Genomic DNA, 24,642 nt, shown 5'->3' with positions numbered 1-24,642 from the left:
TAACTTTGGAAGGAATTATTATACTAATCTCTTGGGCCTCTCAAGAAATGTTCGAAATCTGACAGATTTATTTAGAGTGTAAAAACTGTACATTTATATACTGTATTTTCCTTCTAGATTTTAATGTTGCAGCATACAGCTCATTTTTTTCAGAAAGATGAATGAATTTTCAATAATAGATTATTTTACCTGTTAATAAATAGGCTGTGAAAGGAAGATGTCAACAGATGTTTGAGTACTGGATATAAACTTTTCACAAACTAAAGTAACGCTTCCACAAAAGAGGACACCGTAGTCATGTGTGATATATGTATATATGTCTGAAATGAGATTGACTGTGAAATGCTCGGTCTGACATTTCATATGTGTAGGTCAATATGACCAAGTGTGTGAATCTGGATAGTGTATCTATGTACCTTGGTACAGAAAGAGTAGAGTTCAGTGTAAATAGATATCTTACAAAACATGTTTGATTGTATTATGCTTGAGGTTTCTATCTTACTTCAGCATCCCTTCTGACAGGCTTTTATTTTGTCAATTTGAGAACTGGAATGCTGCTTAAAGCTGCAATCAGATGTCATTATAAAACCTGTATTGCACACCTGGTGGTTTCAGCTGCATAAATTAAGCCTTGAGAACTTTCTGCAAACTGAGCAGAAGGACTGTGATGATCTAGTCCAACTTACTAGTCATTTAAAAATGCATCCTGTTCTTCCTTTTTTCAAATCCTTTCTTTCCGCTAGAACATTTGGTTCAGGAAGATGTTCCTTTCTACTTAAGTCTTCAAATGAAGAGTCTCCCATATATCTTGATGAGCAAAACCTAGTATTGTATTAAGAATTTTCATTTGAGTGTATTTAGATAGTAGACTACTGGTGTTGAATAATGCTGTGACAATCATGGCTCTTGGATGTAAGGAGGAGATTTATGGGGAAAATTAGTACCTTCTATCAGAGTGGTCCGTAGGATTGGAGGGAGTAAGGGGAGTGAGTTTTAGGTGTGTGCGATATTCAGATCTGAGAGAGAAGCATAAAATTTCATGTAACTGCTAGCTGAGGATGTTTGTTTTTCATTGAACCATATTATGGTAGTCAATAAGACTGTGTTAGAGAATAGATAGTTGTGGAAAATGTATATGGATATTGGGGGGAATGGGATATGATAAAGCTTTTACTCATTGGACATTACTCAGAATTTTATAATGCAACACAAAACTAAACTTTCTTGGATTGGTGAGTAGTACAATCCTCTAGGTTTATGAAAATTAGTTCCCAGAGATAGCTCTGAGAGATGGGGCTTGAGAGTCAAGAGATGGAGCATGTTCATGAGAAGTGTTCCTTTTGCTGTTAAGGAAATATTTGTGCAAGTTGGTTGCCACGTGCAGTTGCTTAGTTTCATCCCTATGGTTTTCATGACATCATCTGCTGTGCTGGTTCAAAATCATATTATGTACGGAGAAATAAATTTATTCAGGGATTTGGATCCATCTATCAAAGAGGACATTTATTGTAATGGCTATACAGATGTTTGTGTTTGTTGTGCAGATAGTGTCTAGGTGTTGTTTGTGATAAACAGATTCCTGAGGCTTGTCAAAAAGTAGGAGATGAAAATGTTTGAAGGCGCATCTTGAGTGGCTGGTGAAGGATTTCAAAGTCGAGTTTTCTCCCACTGCAGGTTTCCAAGGTAGGAGAGTACATGACAAATATAAGTGTACACAATGAGATGATACTTGCAGCAGTCTCTTTCTCAGCAGTGATGTCCTTGACAGATAAAACTGAGGGTCAGTTGTGTTAGCATAGTGGGTTTTTTGTTCCTACAGTCCTTAATATTATGGCTCTTTGAGACTTCTAGGCCAGACTTTACCTATGTTTCTTTATATTCTTCTGTTTGCTAAATGGATCAGAAGAATGGTCCATCTAGCCAGCTACCCTATTTCTAAGTGGCCTTAATCAGATGTCAAGGCAGAAGTTGAAAATGGAGCAAATGTATGTGATAGTTCTCATAATTACATTAATCTCAGAAATATCCTATACCAGATGAGGGGGAGTAGAGCTTGTATCCAGTGTATAGCATTTCTGCACTTGAAACCTGCAGTAGATTTCTCTTCCATAAACTTGTATAGCCTCTCAAGGCTATTTTTGGTACCTACAATGTACTTTGGCAAGATGTTGGTGCATATCTGCTATCCACTGATCTTGTTAAATTTTACTGACATTAATTTTTTAGATGGAGTTTAAGGCATGTAATTAATGAGATAGTTTTTAAGTCAGAATTTGGTGCCCTTAACCTGAAGAGTGGTTCAGTGATGTGGACTGTCTGCTCCTATCTAGTTCTAGGGAAGCCAGAAAGCTTTAGTTCAAAATAACTGTTTAAACTGCAGTTTATGTATCATCAGTTTATCTTTCCAGTGTCCATAAAGAAGTATTTTCATGTTTCTGTTGGGATGATGAACTGAGGGAAGGTATGGGTGGATTAGCCAAAATATGCTGCTGTACAGCATATGTAAAGCCATTTTTTTCTTCTTAGAACTGACAGAAACTGAGAATTGCATGCAAAAGTTACGGGTGTGGAGAAAAAGTCGACATTTGCACAACCAAGGAAAGGTGGTATGATCACAGTGTCTCCCTAGAAGGTGTGCTAAAATGAAACATGAATGTCAGCCTTGGAAAGATGGGGATAGGTTGGGGGAATGTGTGTTTCGCTGATGTTTCTATTGGCTTAAGCTGTTGTAGCTTCCTCAACTACACTTAGAAATCTCTGCTGGGAAAATGTCCTGGTGTAAAGTTGTTGGCAAACAAAGCTCTTCAGTGCAACATTTTTTGAGGAATGAAAAAACTGTTTCTGGTAGCTAAATTTATATGTGGACAAACTTTGCAAAATGAGAAAACTAGTTTCTTGGAATAAGTAGTTCTTCTGACAAATAGTTCTGGAGTGCAAAGGTGACATGGGGTGGAAAAGATGTAAATGTAGAGGAGGAAACAGGAGCTGTGCAGAAGGAAGTGATGCAAATCCATTCAGTCCAACACAGTTTTGAACTGCTGACATATACTGTGAGTTGGAGTTGTAAAGCTATCTACATGTTGGCAGTAGTTACTTTTAAAACTTCCCTCGGTTTTCCTTTCTTGAAAAGGCACCCTGGTAGCTGAGGTTCCCACTAAGAGAAAGGATCAGTATGTGCATCCCTTGTAGGCATAATTTTCATTGTCACCTGCACAAGCCATCATTGATTCTCTTGGCTAAAAGCTGTCCTTCTGTAGGTTTCAGGCATGACTGGTCTTTTTGTGACTCTGGCAACCTTAAGGAAGTAAAGCTGCCATACCACTGTGTACTGTGCATGGGAGATGGCCCCTAACAGTGGTGGCACAAGGGACACAGCTGGCCTAGCTGTAGCCTGTCTGTGCAGCCACTGAAGACTAGGAGGAGATCAGTGAAGTGTGCTGCACAGAAGAAGCAAATACAATAATATGAATCTAACCAATGATTGTCAGCTAAATTCTACAGTAAATCTCAGGTAGTAGGAGTAAGTACAGGAAAAAAAATTATTGCAATTGCGCTGACAACCTCATCTCAGAGGAGATAGCATTTATTGGGCTGTGATATTTACTGCGTTTAGGACAAACACGTAGCAGATGGTTTCTTTCCTAGTCTATAAAAGGTTGACAATATTTTTAAACAGTAAGGAAATATACCATTACTATAGGGAACTTCTAAGTAGGTTTTTTTTTTCTGTATTTTTTTAACACTTTTAATTCTTCAGTCCAAAAATTAGGAAAGTCTGATTTATTTTTCTGCCCACAAAATATTGGCTTTTCTTCATTATCAAAATACTTATTTTTCTTTTCTTCTGAGGTGGCCAGCCTGTCCTCTTTGGAAATTGCCTTCTGTTCTATATTTTAGTAGTTAGTGTACACTTGAATTCTTTCACATAAATAAAAATTTACCTTTGTGCACTGCTTCATCCCCTTAACTCACTGAAGAAAACTAACCCCCAAACCCACTATTCCTTACTATGTGTTTTACAGTCCTCTGAAAGATTCTTGAATATGCTGCTCTGGACAATGAAAATATTTAAAGTTTCAGACTCGATGGTGCAGAAAATGTTTCTAACTTGCAGTGAAATAACCTGTAAGTGGATTTGAATGACCAATAAATTATTAGTGGTGTTTCTGGCTTTGAAAGTGTCAGACCAATGAAAGGTAAAAGCCATGCTGTACCACTTGCATTATAAAGAGTGATAAATTGATTTGGTAAATGCATTAGCTGGTTTTGGTAATCTAACACTTGATCCTACAAGGTGCTGAATTGTTGCACAATGAGTATGTACGTAGTTTAGTCTGTGCTGAGTGACAGCACATGCAGTCCTTACAGACACAGTTTTACTTGGAATAACTTTAGCTTTAATAAAATCAAAGAACAGCTAAGGTTGCTAAGTGACAGCAAAATATTTATGTGTTATTTAGAAAATCAAACCAGTTTATGCAATGAATAGTAAAGGACAGCATATATTGTGTGACACCCACGTGCTGTATAGGACCATTATTGTATACGATGAAGACCTGCATAATTCAGCATAGTAACCACAGCCATCACACCCATCTTAGTACTGAGGTTCTCTAATACTGTTTATTTAGTCTTCTTCCTCAGTAGAAAATCTCTCAAGTACTTCAGTATAAATGAATACTCTCCATCGCTGCTCTGAAGCACAAATAATATTCTTGTGTAGGCAGATACTGGAAGAGGAGACAAGGTGGGGGAGAAGGAAGGGAAATTGAGTGAAAATTGCTGTTTATAACTGGCTATTTGCTTTGCAGTCTTTTTCTTATTACCAATATGAGTTGAAGCTCATTAGCAGCCAATGATGTGCCACAGGTATTTTTGTTTTTCTGGAAGGGGAGGATAATGATGGGTTCAGCCTGAGGCTCTGTGCCATGCCCTTGGCTCTCCCAGAGGAAGTGTGTATCTGGCTTTCTCAAGAGTCCAGCACTGTGGATAAAGCCCTCCCCAGCACTGGGGATGGTGGTGGTGGGAAGCTGGTATGCAGCAGGGTTGGCCTGAGATGAAGACTCGGGTGACTCTTGAGCCTCACTCAGCAGTAGAGTGAGTTGTTTCAGGTGTTGTTAGATGCTGTCCTGCTGTTTCTAAGGCTCCCTTGGGAAGAGGAAAGCCCACTGAGATGCACTGAACGTTACCCACAAACAGCTGAGCTGGGAGGACCCTGCAGAGTAGATGCAGGAGGGAGATGCTGAGCTGAAGATCCTTGAACATGATACTGCGGTCGAAGGACTTGGGAAGGTAGGGAGACATGAGAAATGGCATTTAGATTAGTACTTAATCAGCTGCCTTTCAAGGCAGAGTAAAATGATATGAAATAAAATCTAAAATAAATTACAAAAGGATGTATATACATGCTGCTTTTTTAGGCTTGTGGAGCTTAGGTTGAAAACTTGGTTTAATATGGAGGTGCACATATTGAACGTGTAGGGCCTTGAACACATAGTCTGTTTGAATTTGGTAGCCGAATTTTTGTCGTCCTTGATATGTTAAATTGAGCATCACCTAGATTCATTGACCTGTTGTATCATCCAGGTTTGGTTCTGTCTGAGAGTATGTGGGATGGATTACTCTATAGCAAAACTAAATTGATGACATCTGAAAGTTGGTCTTTGGCATAATTTCTACTATTTTTGCTTGACAAAAAACCTGGCAGGACAAGAAGCAAAGTCTCATGTTCAAAGAAGCGTGTGAGAACTTGGATGGAAGAGAATGAATTTGCACCTTCATTTCTGTTCATTCAGGACATACACGTTTATCTCCTGACTGATGTGGAAGAGAATGCTGTTTGAGGGAACACTCATTGGGTTATTCTTCTGCCACTTTTCTTTGCCTTCAGAAACTATGATTTTGGATAAACTTGTCCAAACCCGACTGCTGCTGTGGAACGAATTGGACAAAATGGCATAGCTTTGAAATAACAAAGCTTCTTATTTTTTTAGGAAGTGTTCAAGGACTTAGTCATGTTTAGTGCTACAGATCGATCATGTGTGTTGCAGCTGAGAATTTGGGGAGAGGCTCTTTGGTTGGCTCCTCCCTACCCGCTTGTTTTTCTAGTCTGCCTAAGAAATATTTTATCTAACCCTATCTGTGATTGTAGTCATCATCTCCAGCTATGTTCCTAAAATAGCCATATGGTCTGAGAAAGGGTAATTTCACACTACAGTGTGGGAGTAGAGGAGAAGCAATGCTGTTGCTTGTGTTAATGTCAGGGTCTTATTGATACTCAGGCAGATCCCAGTGTGAAGAAATGCAACCTGAGATCATTTCTTCGCCGTATTTCTAAAATTGCCACAAGATGGCAATGGTTCAGAATGTTTTTCCTCTAGTGCCAGCAATTTGGCTGACTGCACTTGGGGGGAGTGCGGTCAGCTTCACGCTGTGGTTGCAAGCCAGCCTTCAGTGCTTTGGAGGCATGGTGGAAGAGGCTGGTTGTGGCCAACATATATGTCACATTTTAAACGTTTTTGTTTTGAAGGCCAGAGTTTTGCAGGGGACAGTTTTGCACTGAGCTATGTCTTCGCCTGCTGCTACTGGATACATGTTTAGGGCAGTAGTGAACTGCTGCAGGTACTTAGTGAGAAGCAGATGTAAATTCTCTAAATCTAGAGTCAAACTGTGAAGCTAGGGTTTGGGGTTTTTTCTCTTTCTTTCAAAGAAAAGATAAGCAGTATTAGTGTTATAAATATATACATGCTTCTTTTTTCCTTCAAAATGTTGGAGTTCATTATTTAATGAAGTAAACCCTGTGATGTTGGAACAACTCCCTAAACTGCCATATCTATTTGAAATGCAGCTTCTTATAAGAATTTAAACTCCATGTGAAATCCATTTATTGAAATTGTTCAAATATATGTGTGTAGCTAAACCAGAAATGCCTCTTTTCATACCCAAGCTTCACTTCACAAGGGAAAAAGCAAATCTTGAAATTAGTGCTTAAAAAATACTATGTTGAGATATATAAGATTTCTTTGAAATGTTAAATGCAAGGTGATAATTTCTTTTAATAGTTAAGTGCTTGAAGATCTTTTAATACCTTTGTATTTCTTTTTAGATTATGAAAAATTAAAAAGTTCCTACTGCAACTTGAAAAAAAAATGTCATTTAATTGAATAGCTCATGGAAAAGTTTGTTCTGCCTTAACTGTGTATTTTCATTCTTTGACAATCTACTAAAGTTAACAAATGTAAAATGTTATTTTTATGAAAGGCACTGGGTTGGAGAAGAAGAGAAATTTTTATCTGTGGCATGGCTGCAATGAAGAAAAAGCAGATTTGAGGGTAGTTAATCTTGTTTTCCCTTGAAGTTGTCTTTTCTTATCTTCAGTGATTCTGCAGAATGCAATCAAACCTGATACTCTGAGTCACTGGAATTTAGTTATACGTTCTTCCGTGAAGCAGCAGTAGTTATTTATGAAGTATCATACAGAGTTACGACAACAGATTTCATACCACTCAAAATGCAAAACCCAACTAAGCAATACAAAACTGAAGCAGGCTGATGGAAAGCAGCAAAATCAATGAGGTTTTGCTGTATGACCCGGTGATAACTCAGTTTACATTTGAGTGTACATGTAGTAACGTCAGATTTTATTTTTGTGATTATTTTGCTGTTCATGTCATTCTCTTAGAATTAAAATGCAGATACTGAGGCACTGATAATAAAGATGTAATGAAGTAGAATCATAGAATGGTAGGGGTTGGAAAGGACCTTTAGAGATCATCTAGTCCAACCCCTCTGCAGAAGCAGGATCACCTAGATCAGGTCGCATAGGAACATGTCCAGGCGGGTCTTGAAGACCTCCAAGGAAGGAGACTCCACAACCCCTCTGGGCAGCCTGTGCCACTGCTCCATCACCCTCACAGTGAAATAGTTTTTTCTAATATTTAGGTGGAACGTTTTGTGTTCCACCTTCATCCCGTTACCCCTTGTCCTGTTGCTAGCTACTATAGAAAAAGGGGATGTCCCAACCTCCTGACACCCACCCTTTAGATAACATTTATAAATGTTAATAAGATCACCCCTCAATCTCCTCTTCTCCAGACTAAACAGCCCCAGTTCCCGCAGCCTTTCCTCATATGAAAGATGTTCCATTCTCCTGATAGTCTTGGTGGCCCTGTGCTGGACTCTCTCCAGCAGTTCCCTGTCCCTGTTGAGCTGAGGAGCCCAGAACTGGACACAGGACTCCAGATGAGGCCTCACCAGGGCAGAGTAGAGAGGGAGAAGAACCTCCCTTATCTGCTGGAACAAGGTAACTGAAAGCAGAGGTCTGATGTGTATGGGATGGAAATGTACACTAATCCTAAAATGCTGCTCAACCCTTAGAATTACTTACTGCCTGAGGTAGTAAATATGAAAGCCATACATAAATATTTTAAAGACATTTCAGTTTGCTAAACTATGATGGTTAGAAATCAGGAAATCAGAATTAAAGTTATATTTCATTGCCTTATTCATAATGGTTTTTGTTTGATATGTGGGTAATAGACAAGCAAATCACCTAAAGAATGAAGTCTGCAAGCATGAAAACACATTTCCATAATTGCCTTGGCAGGAAGCCCGCATGTTCTCGTGGTAGAACTGTGAATATTCCATGGGATGAAGGAGCTGCTTGCTCAGCACTGGTGCGCCGTCTGCGGGAGCACTCAGCTCTTATTTTACGTTCCCTATAAGAACAAGTGTGTGCTGAAAAAACCCTCAGGCCATCCTTAATGATTTGCATTTTCCAATATCTTGATTTGTCCAATATCTTCAGAAAATGAGAGACGAATAAGGGAAGTCAAAAAAAGGAAAGACCTGTCCTGTGTATCTGGGAATAAAGTTTGATTTCTGTTAGAAACAGCCAACCTTCGTGGTGCAGGTTCTGTGCAAGGAATGAATGTCTGGTGGACAAAGGAGATAGATGCCATTTTTCGTGTATGTGCAGATAATACAAATAGTTCTGTTGTTTTTTAACTACTAGTAGTACAGACTGACAGTGTGTCAGTGTTGGGCTGCTGCTGCTCTCAAGAGTCCATGTAGGAAATTTTTCTAAGTCCCAGTAACCTCTGAAGTTTGGTTGCTTCAACAGGAGTCCTTTTCTTCTGTAGGGGTTTCTTAGGCCTCAATCTGTATCAGTAATCATTTTGTTAAGTCGTGGAACTTAATTGTCATATATTTTTAACTAGCTTGGATTTTTTTTCAAAGACAATTCTTTGGCTTTGCATTGCTACTGCTGACATTTCACCATTTTTCAGGAGATTTCTTGTATCAAGTAGAAAGGTGACATCCGTACTGTTGTTTCCCATGAAAACAGAATGTCTTTCAGGTTTGCCATGTTTCATAGAAGTACATGGCTTTACAAATTTAGCAAACTGTAGGTAGGGTGAAAATCCACCCTTGATAGCAAGGAAATAGAGATTATCCTAGGTAGGTACATTATGAGGATAGCAGTAATTTTGCTAACCTTGTAACAATGTTGTAGCTTACATGGCTTTAAAGTGTCAACACTAGAAAACTGGAAGCCAAAGATGTAGATGCCAAAAAGTTCTGTAGGAAATGAGGACCTGAGCAGGGTAATGTCATTTGTTGAAGGTTAGCTGTTACAAATATAGCTTTCTGCCCTCTGCAAAAATATTTTCACTTTCTGCTTATACATTTATTTGTTTGTTGATTTTTGACTAAGCAATATACAGGAAGAATAACACAACTGATTGAAAAATTTTGTTTGAGTTTTTTTCTACAGTTTTAAAATTTACAGGAATACTCATTGGAATAAAGACTTTATATGAGTTTTTAAATCCTTGGAAAGCAAAACAACTATTTTTAACTGTTGCTTTGTTATATTAGTATGTCAGTGGAGGTCTAGCTTCTCATAGATTTGATAAAAAGAAGTATCTTACTAAATACTTCAAAACAGGAACCTTGGGAAAAGATCTGTGTCTCAATCCCTGGAGAGCTTTTGGGTTTTGCTTTTTCCCATAACATTAAACTTTGATAAAAATGGGTTGATTGCAAGTTTTAATCTTATAATGCTGTCTACTAGGAGTCTGTCTTCAAAATGCACTCAGCTTTAATATGATGTCCACCGAATATTGTTTGGTACCAGTCTTGGAGCCTTGTGGCTGCTGTTGCCTGTGACTAGTTGTTTCATGTTGTTAATGGGAGTATGACATCAGTGGATAGAAGTTTCAAACATTTTTCTTCACAGGGATCATGCTTGTTAAAACAAGGCAATGGTAGCACCTAGATTACTACAAATAAATGAGGCATCTCAGTTGTTTATCACTTATTTCAAAGCTGAAAAAAAGGGAAATATTTAAAGACTGGAGCTAAGAGATAGGTTTTATTAGCTGATGTTGCTGCCTTGGTGAAGGTCAGCCATTTTATTCAGCAGATGCATGTGAAATATTGCTCAGATGAAGTCTCCATGCAGACTTCACTGTAGCATCCTGGCAAAAAGGAGAAAGCAGAGGTTTAGTTGCATGCTGAATGTGTGGCATGACTTGCTGCAGCAACCTGGCTTGCCCATGGGGGACTGTGAGGAGCTGCCACTCATTAGGGAGCCAGATGCCTTTTCTTTGTTCACAGTTTCCAACTGTGTAAAGTGCTGTGTGTTTTTTCTTTGAGACTAACTACATTTATTACTCTTCCCCCCTTTTTTTTTGCATAGCTCAATAAGCAGCAGCTACAGATACTGAAGGAACGTTTCCAGGCCTTTCTGAATGGGGAGACACAAATCGTAGCAGATGAAGCATTTTGCAATGCTGTGCGAAGTTACTATGAGGTAAGTTAAAGGCTTTGTTTTCTGTATTGTTTAAAAAATTCGTAGAATCCCTTGTAATGCAGAGAAGGAAAGAAATTTCAAGTTTCAAGGACTGTGAACTTCCAAACCCTCTAGAAACAGCTTTCTTCTACTCCATTGCCATTTTAAAAGTTGAAATCCACTGCCTGGGCACAAGAGATAAACTGAACTGGAAAATATCCACTCTTTTTGAAGAAGGAAGAAAAAAACCCAAAACTCCAAACCAAAAAAACCCCTGATGCTAAAAAATGTTCTGGCATTGTTTGATACAGCGAGACACTGCTATCTTTATCACCATATGTTTAAGTTACCTCTTTTAATCGGTGCTTCAGTTTTAAGTTACCATCTTGAGAAATATGTCTTCTGATTTTTAGTTACCATGCAGAGCTTTTTTGGAGTGGAGACGCTTGTTCTCTTCCCAAAGAAGGAAATGCAGCTGGGCCAGCTCTCAAGTTCTGCTGTGATCTCTCAGGAATGTTCAGCGCCTAAGTCTCCAGTGGAGATCTTTAGATGTGGTCTTAATTGCCTAAGGGACAGGTCCCATCCCAGACTTAGAGGACAGTTCACTGTTCTTTTCATATTATCAGCAGCGTATGACATGGGATTTTATTTCTTACTCTTAGCAAATGGTATTGAACATTTTGTTCTCATCTAACTTCAGATTTACTCAATGAATCACAAGGGCTGTATGTTAAACTTGTATTTCTCTTGAAGGGTCCTTCATATGTCCTCTATCAGATGGGTTTTTTTAGTTTTAGCTTTGTTTTTAAGATAATTTTTGTCCTTTTTTCTCTGCCAGCTGTTCTTTGCCAGTGAAGGAAACTTTCCTTCATGAAGTAAAAGGTGTGACTTATGAAATAGCTTCTTTTTATTGCACTAAAAAAAGAAGAGATGGAGTGGACAGATGGTTTCCATGTTGTATAGAAATGCGAGAACTCTTCATGAGTTTCTCCAGATGATGGTCTGGTTGGTACTGTGACAGTTGAAATGCAGGAAATCTCATAAAAACACTTATGAAAGGACAGGAATAGGTCTGCAGGTGAAAGAAGAAAATGAACATTCACGAGGTACTACGTAGGGATGTGAGAACAGTACAGAAGTTACTACTCTATTTTCTACTGTGAAGAAATTTGCTACTGTGTAAGAAGCTTGATGTGTTGGAAGAAGTAACTTGCCTTGACATTTTTTACATGTTGAGAACGATGTTTTTCAGCATATCTGCTGTTGCAGTGAAAGGCTACACATGATAATCTACGATAGCTCTATAAAGTGGAAGATTCAATTTCTCCAGCTATTTTCAACCATTCTCCCCTTGGAATTAAGTGTACAAATGTTCTAACTGTCCAGTTTCAAACGGAGGATTCCAAAGATCTCAACATTACTGTCAAGGCTGCAGTGACCTCATGGACTAGTGGGGTCTTCATCCCATGTTAATACACCATGAGCTCATCCATCAGCTGTAATTTCATTTTCCAATCTTTTTCTTTGTTTATCCCACCCCTCAATTTCATTTTACACTCTTTCCAGCCATTTCATTTCAGGCTTGCACAACCTTTTCCAGTGTGCAATTTGAGTCAGTATTTGCTAGTAATTTTTAATTTCTTTTCAGAGTTGTAGTAGATCATCACCAGTATGTAATGTTACATTTAATGAACGTTTCAGTGGTGGAATACAGCTGGAAACTTAGTGCAAGCTATTGCTCCTCTTCAATATATTTTAATCAAATTTTATGCATCTTACCATGCTTTTTCATATCATCGCTTATATGTGTCTCTTGTGCCTTTTTCATCTGCTTCATTATCCATTTGTTGAAAATACTAATCTCTGTTACCTCTTTGTGTGTTCTGTTGATGCTGTGCTCTGATGCTTTCTCATCTGTCTTTCAGATGTGGCCCATTCCATCTCCTGTTTGATGATGTTTGTTAATAGTTTGAATTATGGACATCTTGTTTGTCGTGCAACATCTCCTAAGCTTTGGTGTTAATTTCCTTATACTTCAGTTGCTGAGCTATGGTTCAATTTTATCTGACATGGGAGGAAACAAATACATGTTCTGCACAGTAATTATTTTACTCTGAAAATGATTAATTTGTCTTTAATCCTGTGCAGTAGTCATAGTTTGAGACTTACTACATGATTACTTGCAAAGCCAGGTTATTCACAACTCGTTGCAGGTGTTTTGGGTCACTAAATCTGTCTACTAGGTTTGTTCAGAACTTGTCCTCATAAGAATCTAAGAATAAGTTCTAAGGATTTAGGAATTTCTTATAGCTCAATCTTTTATTTACTTTTCTAGAAATATTTACTGAAAGAAGAATTTATTTAGTACAGAAATTAACATGATTTTTAGCATCAATTTCACAGTGAGAATAATGCTTCTGTGTCAAGAGTACTTGGGAAGGTTTATGCTGGTCAGTTTTGTTACCTTATCCTCCAGGATTATGTCTTTGCTGGTGAGGTTTTCAAGACTTTCTATTAATATTCTGGCACTGTTTTTCATTTATCTTAAAAATCTACTAGGAAAACAGTTCATAGGAAAAGTAGCATAAACTCTTCTTTAATTATCCAGGAATAGTTATTTTTGTGTTCTACATAATCTGCCCTTAGCATCACACCACACTAACCCAAAAGTTTCGCTGAAATTTAGCATGATTCATTTTTGTATACATATAACTAAGATTGTCTTGAGGAATTATTTCCTCTTACATCCCAGTTGTAGAAGATTATGGAAATGTTTAAAGATCATAGAATCATAGAGTCATAGAATGGTAGGGTTGGAAGGGACCTTTAGAGATCATCTAGTCCAACCCCCCTGCAGAACCAGGTCCACCTAGATCGGGTCGCATAGGAACATGTCCAAGCGGGTCTTGAAGACCTCCGAGGATGTCTCTCTTTAGCCATTCTCTAAGAATTAACATGAGATTTAAAAAATTTTTTTGTGGAAAATTCCTTTACAAACACTGAGCCAAGATTCCGATCAGTAGAACATCAGATGTTGGTGCTGCTTTTTGGATAACGAGAAAAATTCAATCATATGGCAATTTATTATGAGTAATTGTATTGGACACACTGTTAAGTGTAAAATTAAGTGAGAAAGTGATTTATGAAATGAAGTCTTTCTATGCATATTTCAACCCAGTTTTTTTAAAGTTATCACTAAAATAGTATATTATCATTCATTCATTAATTCTTGCATGCTCTTGTGCAGAGGCCTAAGTGGTTTGTTTGCCATCTTTAATATACACACCTTCAATAGGTGTGTATATACCTTGCGCTAAGCTCAAAGTATTAATTCTTTAGTCTTGAATTTCTGCAGTCTTAGATGTGAGTAAAATGGGTGCAATGAGCTGTAATCAATGTTTGAAATATTGTGAAAACTTTTTCAGTAATGTAATGATTGCCAGTTCTCAGGTTTTCAGCTCCCTGTTTAAAGCATTGTGAAGCTGCAAGAGATTTTATGTACTCATGTTTTTCCTGTTTTTCTTACTGTATCATTTTGAATATGTGGTTCTAAGCCATAATTACTGCATACTGCTTAAATCTGAATATTAAATGCAGGATCTGTAGCAGTTAGCACTATGAGGGGTTTTCAGAATTTAAAATTAGACTTAGTTCGACTGTGCCAGTTTGCCTGTGATATGGAGATCATACTTAATTTAATTTACATTTAAATTCAAGTGTTGTAGTCCTTGGCAAATGAAGTCATTGTCTGACACAGTCAGGAAACAGGAATGAGATGAGGTGTGGCCAACAGCAAAAACTGACGAGGTGAGAGATTCATGGACAAACCCAGCTAGTGGATTGACACTGCCTGTCTCAGGGAGAGGTTGAGGGTTTAAAAAAATTTAACTAAAAGTAGAAAATAACCAAAATCAATAGTAAGAAAGGGCACAGGTCCCATGTTGGAAAATCAAAACATGTTGTAGGTTGGAGGGCAGCTTAAAGGTCATCTAGTCCAACCCACCTGCCACAGATAGAGACATGTTTCACTAGATCAAGTTGCTCAAAGCCCTGTCGAATCTGACTTGGAACACTTCCAATGGTGAGACATCCACAGCTTCTTGATGCAGCCTCTTCCAGTGGCTCACCACCCTCATCATGAAAATTTCTTCTTTATATCCCATCCAAATACCCTCTACAGCTTTCTAAATGGTAAGAGAAACACTTTCCCTCTCCACAGTGGCTGTAGGTGACACCTTTCTGTGCTTCTGGAGTAAGTAGAATGGGTGTCCTACAAATCTCTTCCTCCTTTGGTACCAAATCCTGAACTGCTTGCACAAGCTCCTGTTGCAAACATGTTGGCAAGGTTGGATCGGGATGTGAATACTAGCTGCATGTTGCTGGTTAGATGCACACTGGCATCTCTAAGTATATCTCTCCTAAACCTGACTGGGCTGTTTTGGTCACTCTTTGCTTGCGTATCTTGCTTACCCTCTTATCTTAAGGCTGGAGACAGCTTCCTTCCCTGTACTGAGGCATGCAGAAAGGACTCCTGTCATGGAATTTAGCAGCTGCTTGAGGTGGTCATGGTATGAGGCAAAGGTGGCCAACCCTGGTGCTGGGCCTATTCAGAGTGGTTACTGTTGTTCTGTTAAGGAGTTCTACAGTTCTACAGAGACTGAGAATGAAAGAACGTTATGCATCAAATAATCTCATGAACATGTGCTAGTGTATATGTACCTGTGATGATATCACTATTTCTTTGTTATGATCAAATGTGTGTGAGCATTTACAAGCATCCTGAAAATGTTTTCCTTCCCTTAACCTAGAGCAGTTGTTTGGCCTATAGTGCAGGCATACTCTAGTGTGATAAAATCTTTATTTCTTGCACTTACCCTTGGAAAAGGATGAATTGTGTTTATTGGAGCCTTTTGTTACATTAAGACGTTCAGATATTGAGTTAGTCTGAAAAAGGCTGAAGTATTTCTGTAAAGGAAAAAGTGAAGCAATGATGCTATTTCTGCCCATAATTATGGAAAACTTGGTCTGAAAGCTTTTTGCACAGACATGAGGGGCAAAAGGATCTCGCTGATGAAATTGCAGAAAGGAATTAGCTTTCTGGACTAAGTGGTATTTTGATTGCTTTTATGCTTGATTTTAGCTATTGTAGGTACACTGTTTTTATTCAGGGCAACAAAAAGCATAATTGATCCTGATGAATATTTCAGGGATGAAGATGACACCTAAAGGAACTGAAAAGCATTCATTAGAATCAAAATATGGTACATGCAAGGTAAATAGTAATTAAATGCTGGAACATTCTGTTTTGATATTACCAAAGTAAAATAATGTAATCAGTAGATTAAACATTTATTTAAATACATTAGGATAATAATTGTAGAAGCCAACTGCCTTTCAGGGCGTAAATTCACTGGTTTCTGGTTTTTATTTTCTCAAAAGTCATAATTGGACTACATATGTAATTAGGGATACAGGCTTTTTGCTCCGTTCAGATCCTCTTCAAAAACCTCACTACTAGACCAGCTTGGGATGTATTGTTGATACAGTCTCATTTGGAGAAAGCTGTTTCAACAGGAAGTTCTTTTGTATTAACTTTAAGATAATCTTGTGTTATGCCTTGTGAGGGAGTCTTTCAGCAGCAAATACATTTATAGATGCACTTGTCAGCATTTACACAGTTTCTTTCCAGCTGCTTTGAAAGGTTGTCACACTAGAGTCAGTGGAATGTTGGAATGTTGGCTGTTATTTTAGAGGTCTAGTTTAGGCCATTTCTTTGAAAAGCTTTGTAAAAGTGTTTTTAGGCTTCCTTCAAGAAAGAGGCACAACAAAGGTTTATCTGGGTCATTCATTTCACTGAAGAAGCTCTAAGGCCTTCAGCATTTTGGATCAACAGCCACAATTTGGTATATAACAGAGGTTGTCTCAGTGTTGGCAATCTGATTATTTTCCTTAAAGAAATGAGGAGGAGATAAGAGAAAACAAATTAAAACATGCTTTACATGATGAAGACCACTTCTAAGCTAAGGAGAGATCTGATAGAGTCCAATTGCAGGCTTTACAATGCACAGCTTTTTCCTGAGAGAGTGTTGCTTGTTACTCTTGCGTAGAAAGTGTATTAGTGCTGAAATCCTCTAGTCTTTACTTGCTTTACAAATAGCTACATGTAACTATATTCTTTGCATCTTTGAAGACCAGAAATCATATGGTGTGAGAGAAGCAAAGCATTTTGCTGTAAATCTGCACAGCACATGATTGCTAACTGTTGAAACTGTGTGTATCAAGTCTCTTTGGACACTGTTATTTGTGGCTGATCATTGTAAATGATCATGACTGAGGATGTCATACGGTTTTAATGTTAGCGTTACAGAGGTAGTTATAACAGATCTGTATTTCAAACTTCTAAATGAGGTAGGTACTTGATGGATGAAGTTGATGGACTAATTGTACCAGTCCTTAGCTTTGCAAGTAGTATGTGCTGATAGGAAGACAGGAAGAAATGGTTCATTTAACTTAGAGGGGAAAAAACCTCCCAGTAATGGTATCTTTTCTGTTCATTTTGTGGCCACTGGTATTCCAGGCAAATAAGGATGCCTTGTAAATCTGACAGTATGCTGCAGAAGTAATTAGTGTTGGGTAGTGAGGTATGTCTCTACTGCAGTAAACACTACATGACATTATTTAGTTGTTTATTAGGTGAATTCTGAATGTCTGTTAATCTGAACAACCCAACTGGAAAACTAGGAATGGCTCAAATTGTTACACAACAGTGAATTTGGTCTACGTTGGTTAATTGTTTTTCTCCTAATCCCAGTGCTGTTTTACTTGATCTCAAAGGAAAACAAAACTTATCTGGACATTGTTTTTGCACAGTTAACAGTATCTAGCACTGACTATACACATTTTTGTTGATGCTGTCTTCTGGGCAACTGAAAACAGTGGGATGTTTTTTCAACTAGCGTGACACTAAAAAGAAATATGACAGTTTAACATCAGTGCTGCAGAAATCTTGCAGGAGATACTGAAATTTTATTATCTTCAAAAATTTTTGAAAATGTGATTTGCAAGGATTTTTCTTTCACTAGGTGATGAAAGGAAGACAACTCTTGATCTTTTTTAATTGTCCTTCTCACTGCCTTTTCCAGGTCTCAGCATAGAGGCCTCATCTTAAGGCGCTTTGTCAGTGGAAATAATACTGCAAAATATTTCATTCAAAGAATTATGTTAATGCCAGTGAATTTTCCTCTGTGCTTATGTATTGTGATGTCTGTATGTTCCAGTCAGCAGTATCTCAGGAACTCTCCAAACTAATCAGGAGTAAAAGGACTGGTTTTTCCCCTGTCAGCAGTCAGATATGTAACCTAATCTCTGACTTGATGAGTTTCTCCATGACCAGAGGGAGGCATGTAGTGTCATGTTAATAGTACATTCCAAGTATCTGAATACATGACAAGTGAATGGACTCTATTTGAGACAAAGTTAGTCCAACCAGTGTCTCTCTCTCCTGACTCTTTAGGCATTGGAATTTTCCCTTGTAGTTTCTCCAGATTTCAAGTTTTGATTAGAGAGCCACTGTAGAAAGTTGTGATACTGTTCTAACTAATCATTCCACTGAATTACAAGCAACTAATAGCTAAAGGATTTCTTGATCTTAACATCAAACCAAACCAAACAAATAAAAGCACCAAACCCAACCCATTAAGCAAACAAATAATAAAAGGATAAGCTTCCTATTTTCATGTAGCATTAGCTTGAATTTCTAGGACTAGTATTTACTCTTGGTATTATTTCATTTACTCTTAGATTTCTAGATCGTGGGGTAAATAACTGTTGTTTGCATATTTTGATTTAACCTCTCTGGTATCATTTTCCATTGTGATAGAAAGCTTTACCTGTGAAATCCTTAGAGATTTGTGACTTGTCAAAATCTTTTAAACTTTAAAGTAATGTCTTGGAAAAGTGTCATTTTTTTATTAATGGCAAATTGATAATCCCTGAGTAAATCAGGCTAGAGAGAACATGGCAGTAAGGGATGAAACAAGTCAGTAAATGCATGGCTGAAATTCAGAAGTCAGTAAATGGCAAGACAGGTTTTAAATTCTCACTGATCTTGCTCAACCCTTTTTCATTTTTGTTCTGTTACTAATTTCAAAAGATGACAACAAGTTCTTATATCCTGACAATTGTGAAGACAGAATACAGACTGGGCTCCTCATCTCAAGAGGGACGGAAAACTTCTGGAGAGAGTCCAGCACGGGGCTACCAAGATGATCAGGGAACTGGAGCATATTCCTTATGAGGAAAGGCTGAGGGAACTGGGGCTGTTTAGTCTAGAGAAGAGGAGACTGAGTAAATCTTATTAACATTTGCAAATATCTAAATGGTGAGTGTCAGGAGGTTGGGACATCCCTCTTTTCTATAGTAGCTAGTAACAGGACAAGGGGCAATGGGATGAAGCTGGAACACAAAAAGTTCCATTTAAACGTAAGAAAAAACTATTTCACTGTGAGAGTGAGGGAGCCCTGGCACAGGCTGCCCAGAGGGGTTGTGGAGTCTCCTTCCTTGGAGGTCTTCAAGACCCACCTGGACATGTTCCTATGTGACCTGATCTAGGTGAACCTGCTTCTGCAGAGGGGTTGGACTCGATGATCTCTAAAGGTCCCCTCCAACCCCTATGATTCTAAGTATTTCATTAATGATTATTTTCAGCTTTTGATTGAGCTACATTTCCCACCATAGGGTATTGCTGAAAATCCAGATTGGAAAATGAGATTCTTCTCAAGTATTTCTTTTCTGAAGTAAGCTTTGTGATGCCATAGAAATGGCCTTTTCTACTTCATAGTGCCTTAAAAAGGTTTTACTCCTCACAGTGCAAGCAGGATGTTTCTATAATGTTAAATCCAGGCATAAAGTTGTTATTCACCCGAGATGCTCAACAAAAAACATCATCTTAAACAGAACATACTAAGAGAAATAGATTACCTAGTCTGCCTGCTTTGAGCATCACTAGTGAGCAGTAACTACCTCATTAAGGAAGCTATTCTTCTTTCCACTTGACTTTGCCATCTAACCATTTCCCCTAATTTCCTAGTTCATGTTTTCTTATTAACTTAAGCTCGTTGCTTAGCTTGCTGATTTTAAAATGTAAATTGTACAATTTCTTCTTTATTGTATTACCCATTGTATAAATGGGTCTGTCTTGTGCCTCCTTTGCAAAACAAAACTGCTGAGCAAATTACATGTTCTTAATCTGTAGTAAATAATTTTGTATCAAGTGTTTATTGTGGTCCCTCTTTGCCCTTTTCTTTTTCTTATTCCTGAAGTAGGGTTCCAGACACATCTCCAAATCCTTGTGTGGTTCTGATTGTACTGCTTCATGTTTTACTCCAGGAATTCCTGTCGCCAAGCTAGGTGATGATCTTTACTTAAGTGAGTGATCAGCAGGGATATGAATTTTGAAGCTGACGTAAAGGAATAAGGATTCACAAGCAACTGTAACAAGAACAGGAAGTACCTTGGGGCTTCGAGCTACAGCTGCAGGTGTTTTGAGCAGGTGTCTAGGGCAGCTGTACACAGAGTTACCCAATCTGTGGTACTTCAGTCAGCTAATGCAGAACTAGCTTCCGTCTGTCTGCTTGCCAGCACGTTGTCATGGAGGTGTACTCCAGTGTTCAGAGCCGAGTCCCACACAGCGTGCCTACTTGCACAGTTGCCAGTGACTGGCAAGATGATTAAAGACAGTGCTGCTGTCTAGTTTTCTTTTTCTTCTTTCTGAAATAAATTGTCAAAAGACGTAGTTTGACATCTATATTTATGGATTCATATGGTGGTAGGCATGCATATGGTTTCTCTGGACATTTTCTTTCTGTTTCTTGATCTTTTCAGTGATGGCCAACTAATGTCATGTGGTCACCTGTGTCATGCTACTAAGCCAACACTTCCCAGCTAGAAAGCTGCAACTGTGTGCTCAGGATTTGTGAGCATTGTATACATTTCAGCATTTGCCCTCAGCTTCCAGTGGCAGCATGCTGGTTCACAGCCCAGCATGAGAAAATAATCTCCCAGGACTATGATGTTTTTGTTACATTTAAGTTTTTTGTTCTTGGTGTACTTTTCCTAAAACTAGGAAAGGTTTTCCTTTGAGAGCAGCAGGCATCCTTTGTTTGTATCTGTTTGTATCTCTGCAGTTTCACTGTAATAAATATGCACCATGAATATGTTATTGTGCTCATCGTATGCAGATACTACTGCAGCAGAGCCTTCCAAGTCAAAGAGTACAAAGTACTTTAATCAGAGATTGGGTTTTATTTTCAATGAAATTCAACATTTTCTCAGACCTTTTTCCCTGACCAGCATAAAATTAACCTTAAATATGTACTTATCTCCCTGTTCTGAGTCTATTCACTTGCAAGTCTTCTATAATCTCCCTTTGAACATTGACAATAAGAGGAGATTACCTTTGTCAGTTTATGTCAGTTTAATTACATCTTATTTGGTCTTTCTTAGACCCTCTCCTTGGTTTGTTTATGTCCAGACAGTCTAGACTGCTGCAGACAAATTACAAGAGTCAGTATCCTAGTACTGCCCTTCCTCTGTTTTACTGTCTCTGAATGCAATTTAGTTTTTCATGCTTTCAGGAGGATTTCCTCTCTAAGTAGTCAAATTGGATGCAAAATGAAACAAAGTAAAGTGAACTTCTAGTTGTGTAGTGTTTTTCTGACACTGTTGTAAAGAGCTGTGGCATATGCAGTGTCATCAGCAGTGTTGAAAAGCCCACATCAAACCCTTTTACTCTCTCATGTGATCTCTCTGCATCTCCCTCCAGGGCAGTAGTGCAGCAGCTTCTTATTTGAGATGAATCTTCAGGTTAGAAATTACTCTTTATTTTTTGTCATTAATTAAGAAGTAATTTCGAAATTTTAAGGTCTAATCTTTTGTAATGGAAAGCAAGTTACCTTTCTGCTTGGCTTTTGAGCTTTTGGTAGCTCAGTAAAACATTCTCATTAGCAGAAAATAAAAAAAGCACACAGCCAAATCTTTTCCAAAACTTGATTTTTAAAAAATACAATGCACAATTACAAGTTTCCCAAACTTAATAACATTCAAGCAGCAATATTGTGTCTGATCAAAGTTCAAGGAATTCAAAATATCTTCTCAGATTTTACCAGATCAAAGGAGGTGTTTGATGAAAAATACTGGGACAAGGGATGCCCACGTGAAGATTTTCATGAGTATTCTCCTCAATTCTAGTCATCAGGGCTCAGGGACTGGGCCACCTTTCCATCACTGGTGTCATGGTTTAGGCCCATCCAGGAATAAAGGACTACAATCAGCCAAATGTACCAAGGGCCTTTGGAATCCCCGAAGAACAAAGAGGGCTCACACACCACATATGGTCCCAGGCAAAACAGACAAGACTACTCATGTTGGGGAAGAAAGCAAAAATTAGTTTAATCCATCGCCAACCAAAACCATAACAGAAACACCCAACTGAAAGCAATAGAGAGAGTAGGGCAGTGATGAAAAGTACAACAAGCCCCTTTAAGATCCCCTTCCTTCCACTCCTCTCCTCTTCACAGGCTCAGGTACCTGAGGGAATGAAGGTGACAGTCAGTCTTTTCCTGATGACTCCTGCCATTTGTCTCTGCTCAAGGCAGGCGGGCTTCTTGCTGCTACAGTCCTTTCTGCTCCAGTGCAGAGTCCCTCACACACCCAGCAGCCCTGCATGGGCCGCTCTAACATACGTTTGCCCCAAGGGCTGCAGCTCCTCTCTGCTTCCTCTGGGTTGGAGTCAAAAACCCTCACCCCCTCTGGCATAGGGTCTTCATAGAGCTGCTGGCAACTATTAGTCCAGCCATTGCCCTCTGTGGGTCACAAAGGCACAGCCTGCATTCTCTCCTCAGGCTGCAGAGGGGTCTCTGGTCCAGTGCTCCTCCTTCCTTCCTCTGATGAAGATGACTGCAGGGCCTGCATGGTCATCTTGATCTTGTCCCACCCTTCCACCTCCTACACACTATGAATTTGTGTTCTTAAATAGCAATGGCAGAGGCACCAGATTAGCCTGGCCGGGCCAGGAGTGCGTCCAAAACTCAGACCCAGAGGAAGTTTCGGGAACTGTTTATGGAGACCAGCACCACAGCCCCCTCCCTCTGTTACCAAGCAAAAAGCAGCTCCACACAAATCCATTACAACTGGAAACAGCATAAGACAATTAACCAGTTCTTCAATTTTATCCTTCAGCAACAGCAAGGGCTTGTTATTGCTGTGTTCATATTCTGTGGAGGCAGTCTTCTGTGTCTGAAAAATGATACTTGCATCAATTGTTAAAATATTTCTTTTTCTATTTCCTCAGAAGTTTGATTTTGGGAATAGGTTGGAGGAGTATGGGTGGAGTTTTAGAAGCCTTGTAGTCCTAGCCCCAGAATCAATTAATTTCCTTGTCTTCACTCTAATGGAGCTGGTTTTAGTTGCTATTCCGTCTCTGACTATGTTGGAAGGGAGTGATGGACTTACAGAAGTGATCTTAAAATAGAAACTTTTTCTTCTGCACAGCAGCATCTTGTCCTAACAGCTATACAAATGTTCAGTTGTGAAAATGTCATGTAGGCTGGTCCTTGGGGCCACAGTAACTGATGTAATTTGTGTAGCTGGAGAAGAAAGTTCTTTTGAAACACAAGTTCTGATCTGAGGCTTGGAGCAGTAATTGGTGATTAATTGTAAATTATCCCCATTGCCTTATTGAAACTCCCAGACTTCTGACTGTGCTTCTGACATGCAGGAAACACAACTGAGAAAATTAAACAAGGGAACAAAAAGAAGTGATGCTTTTCTTTTAGCTTCCTCTGCATGCTTTGAGCTGATGGGTCTTCTGTGCCTTGCTCCTGGAAAAGGACTCAGAGGGGAATAAGAGTGAGCATGTGTCTGTAAGTGTGCTGGGAAACCACAGCTCCACCATGGCTATGCAGCTCACCATGATGCTTTTAGCTCTGTTTTCCTCTTGGACTACTGAGCATATCCATAAAGGCTCACAGGGAAGTAAGCTAAAGCTTTCATCTTTCAGCATGAAAGAGATTTACCACTTTTCTAATCCAAGTAGCAGTGAGTATTGCTTCAGAAAGTCAATCTCTGCTGCTGATGTATTGGTGAAGGAAAACGTAAAGAGTGTCCTTCCTTCTTACTTGGGTTTGTCTTTGAGCATGTGAATCACTTTAACTGCATTTTCCCTTCACTTCAGAGAAGGATCAAAAAGGATGGAGTGCATTCCTGGTTTTATGTTTGCATTTCCATGAGCATAACATTGAAATTAGAGATGAACTTGGGACAAGGGTCTGTACCTAAGCAGAAGTACACTCCTTTTGTGACATGCAGTCTTAACTACACCAGCAGCTCTATACCTCTATACCTGTTCAGTTTACTCTGCAACTCAATTGGCACTGAATCTTTTTCTTTTTTTCCTTCATGTGATGGCTCTTACTAAGTCTTTTTGTCTGAATCAAATGCGCAGAGCTACACGGCTAGATCTACACCTTTGTCATTTGCTAACAATATATTCTGTTGACATATGATGCCTTGGAAAAGGTACAGAAAAGCTCTTTGTTTGCATGTGTCATCTGATTGAATACCAAAATCTGCTGTGAATCTCTTAGCTGTCTTCTCAAAGCAGTACCACTATTGTGAACCATTTCCCACCTAAATCTAAAAGACTCTTCTAACTGCAGAAGAGCTCCTGATACCACCATACTCCACTAGTTCACCAGTGTTGAACTTCAAAGCTAAGACTGAAAGGTGGGAGAGAGCCAAGACCACTGCAAGCCCTGAAGAGAAGATGAATAGAAGTGCAAGATGAGTTG

The 24,642-nt window shown here is 38.8% G+C and overlaps 1 protein-coding gene across 2 annotated transcripts in view; it reads left to right on the top strand.

Moving 5' to 3' along the window:
- Positions 1-24,642, top strand: part of CADPS2 (calcium dependent secretion activator 2) — a 303,420-nt gene that overhangs the window by 52,701 nt on the left and 226,077 nt on the right. For both annotated transcript variants that reach the window (XM_062017907.1, XM_062017917.1), the window contains exon 2: positions 10,703-10,816. In XM_062017907.1, coding sequence (XP_061873891.1) covers positions 10,703-10,816 — 114 coding nt within the window. The remainder of the gene's footprint in view (positions 1-10,702; positions 10,817-24,642) is intronic.

The sequence above is a fragment of the Colius striatus genome, chromosome 1, assembly GCF_028858725.1.
Source record: "Colius striatus isolate bColStr4 chromosome 1, bColStr4.1.hap1, whole genome shotgun sequence".
Taxonomy (NCBI): Eukaryota; Metazoa; Chordata; class Aves; order Coliiformes; family Coliidae; genus Colius; species Colius striatus.
The sequence above is the reverse complement of the archived record's forward strand: the minus strand, read 5'-3'. Positions and strand labels throughout refer to the sequence as shown.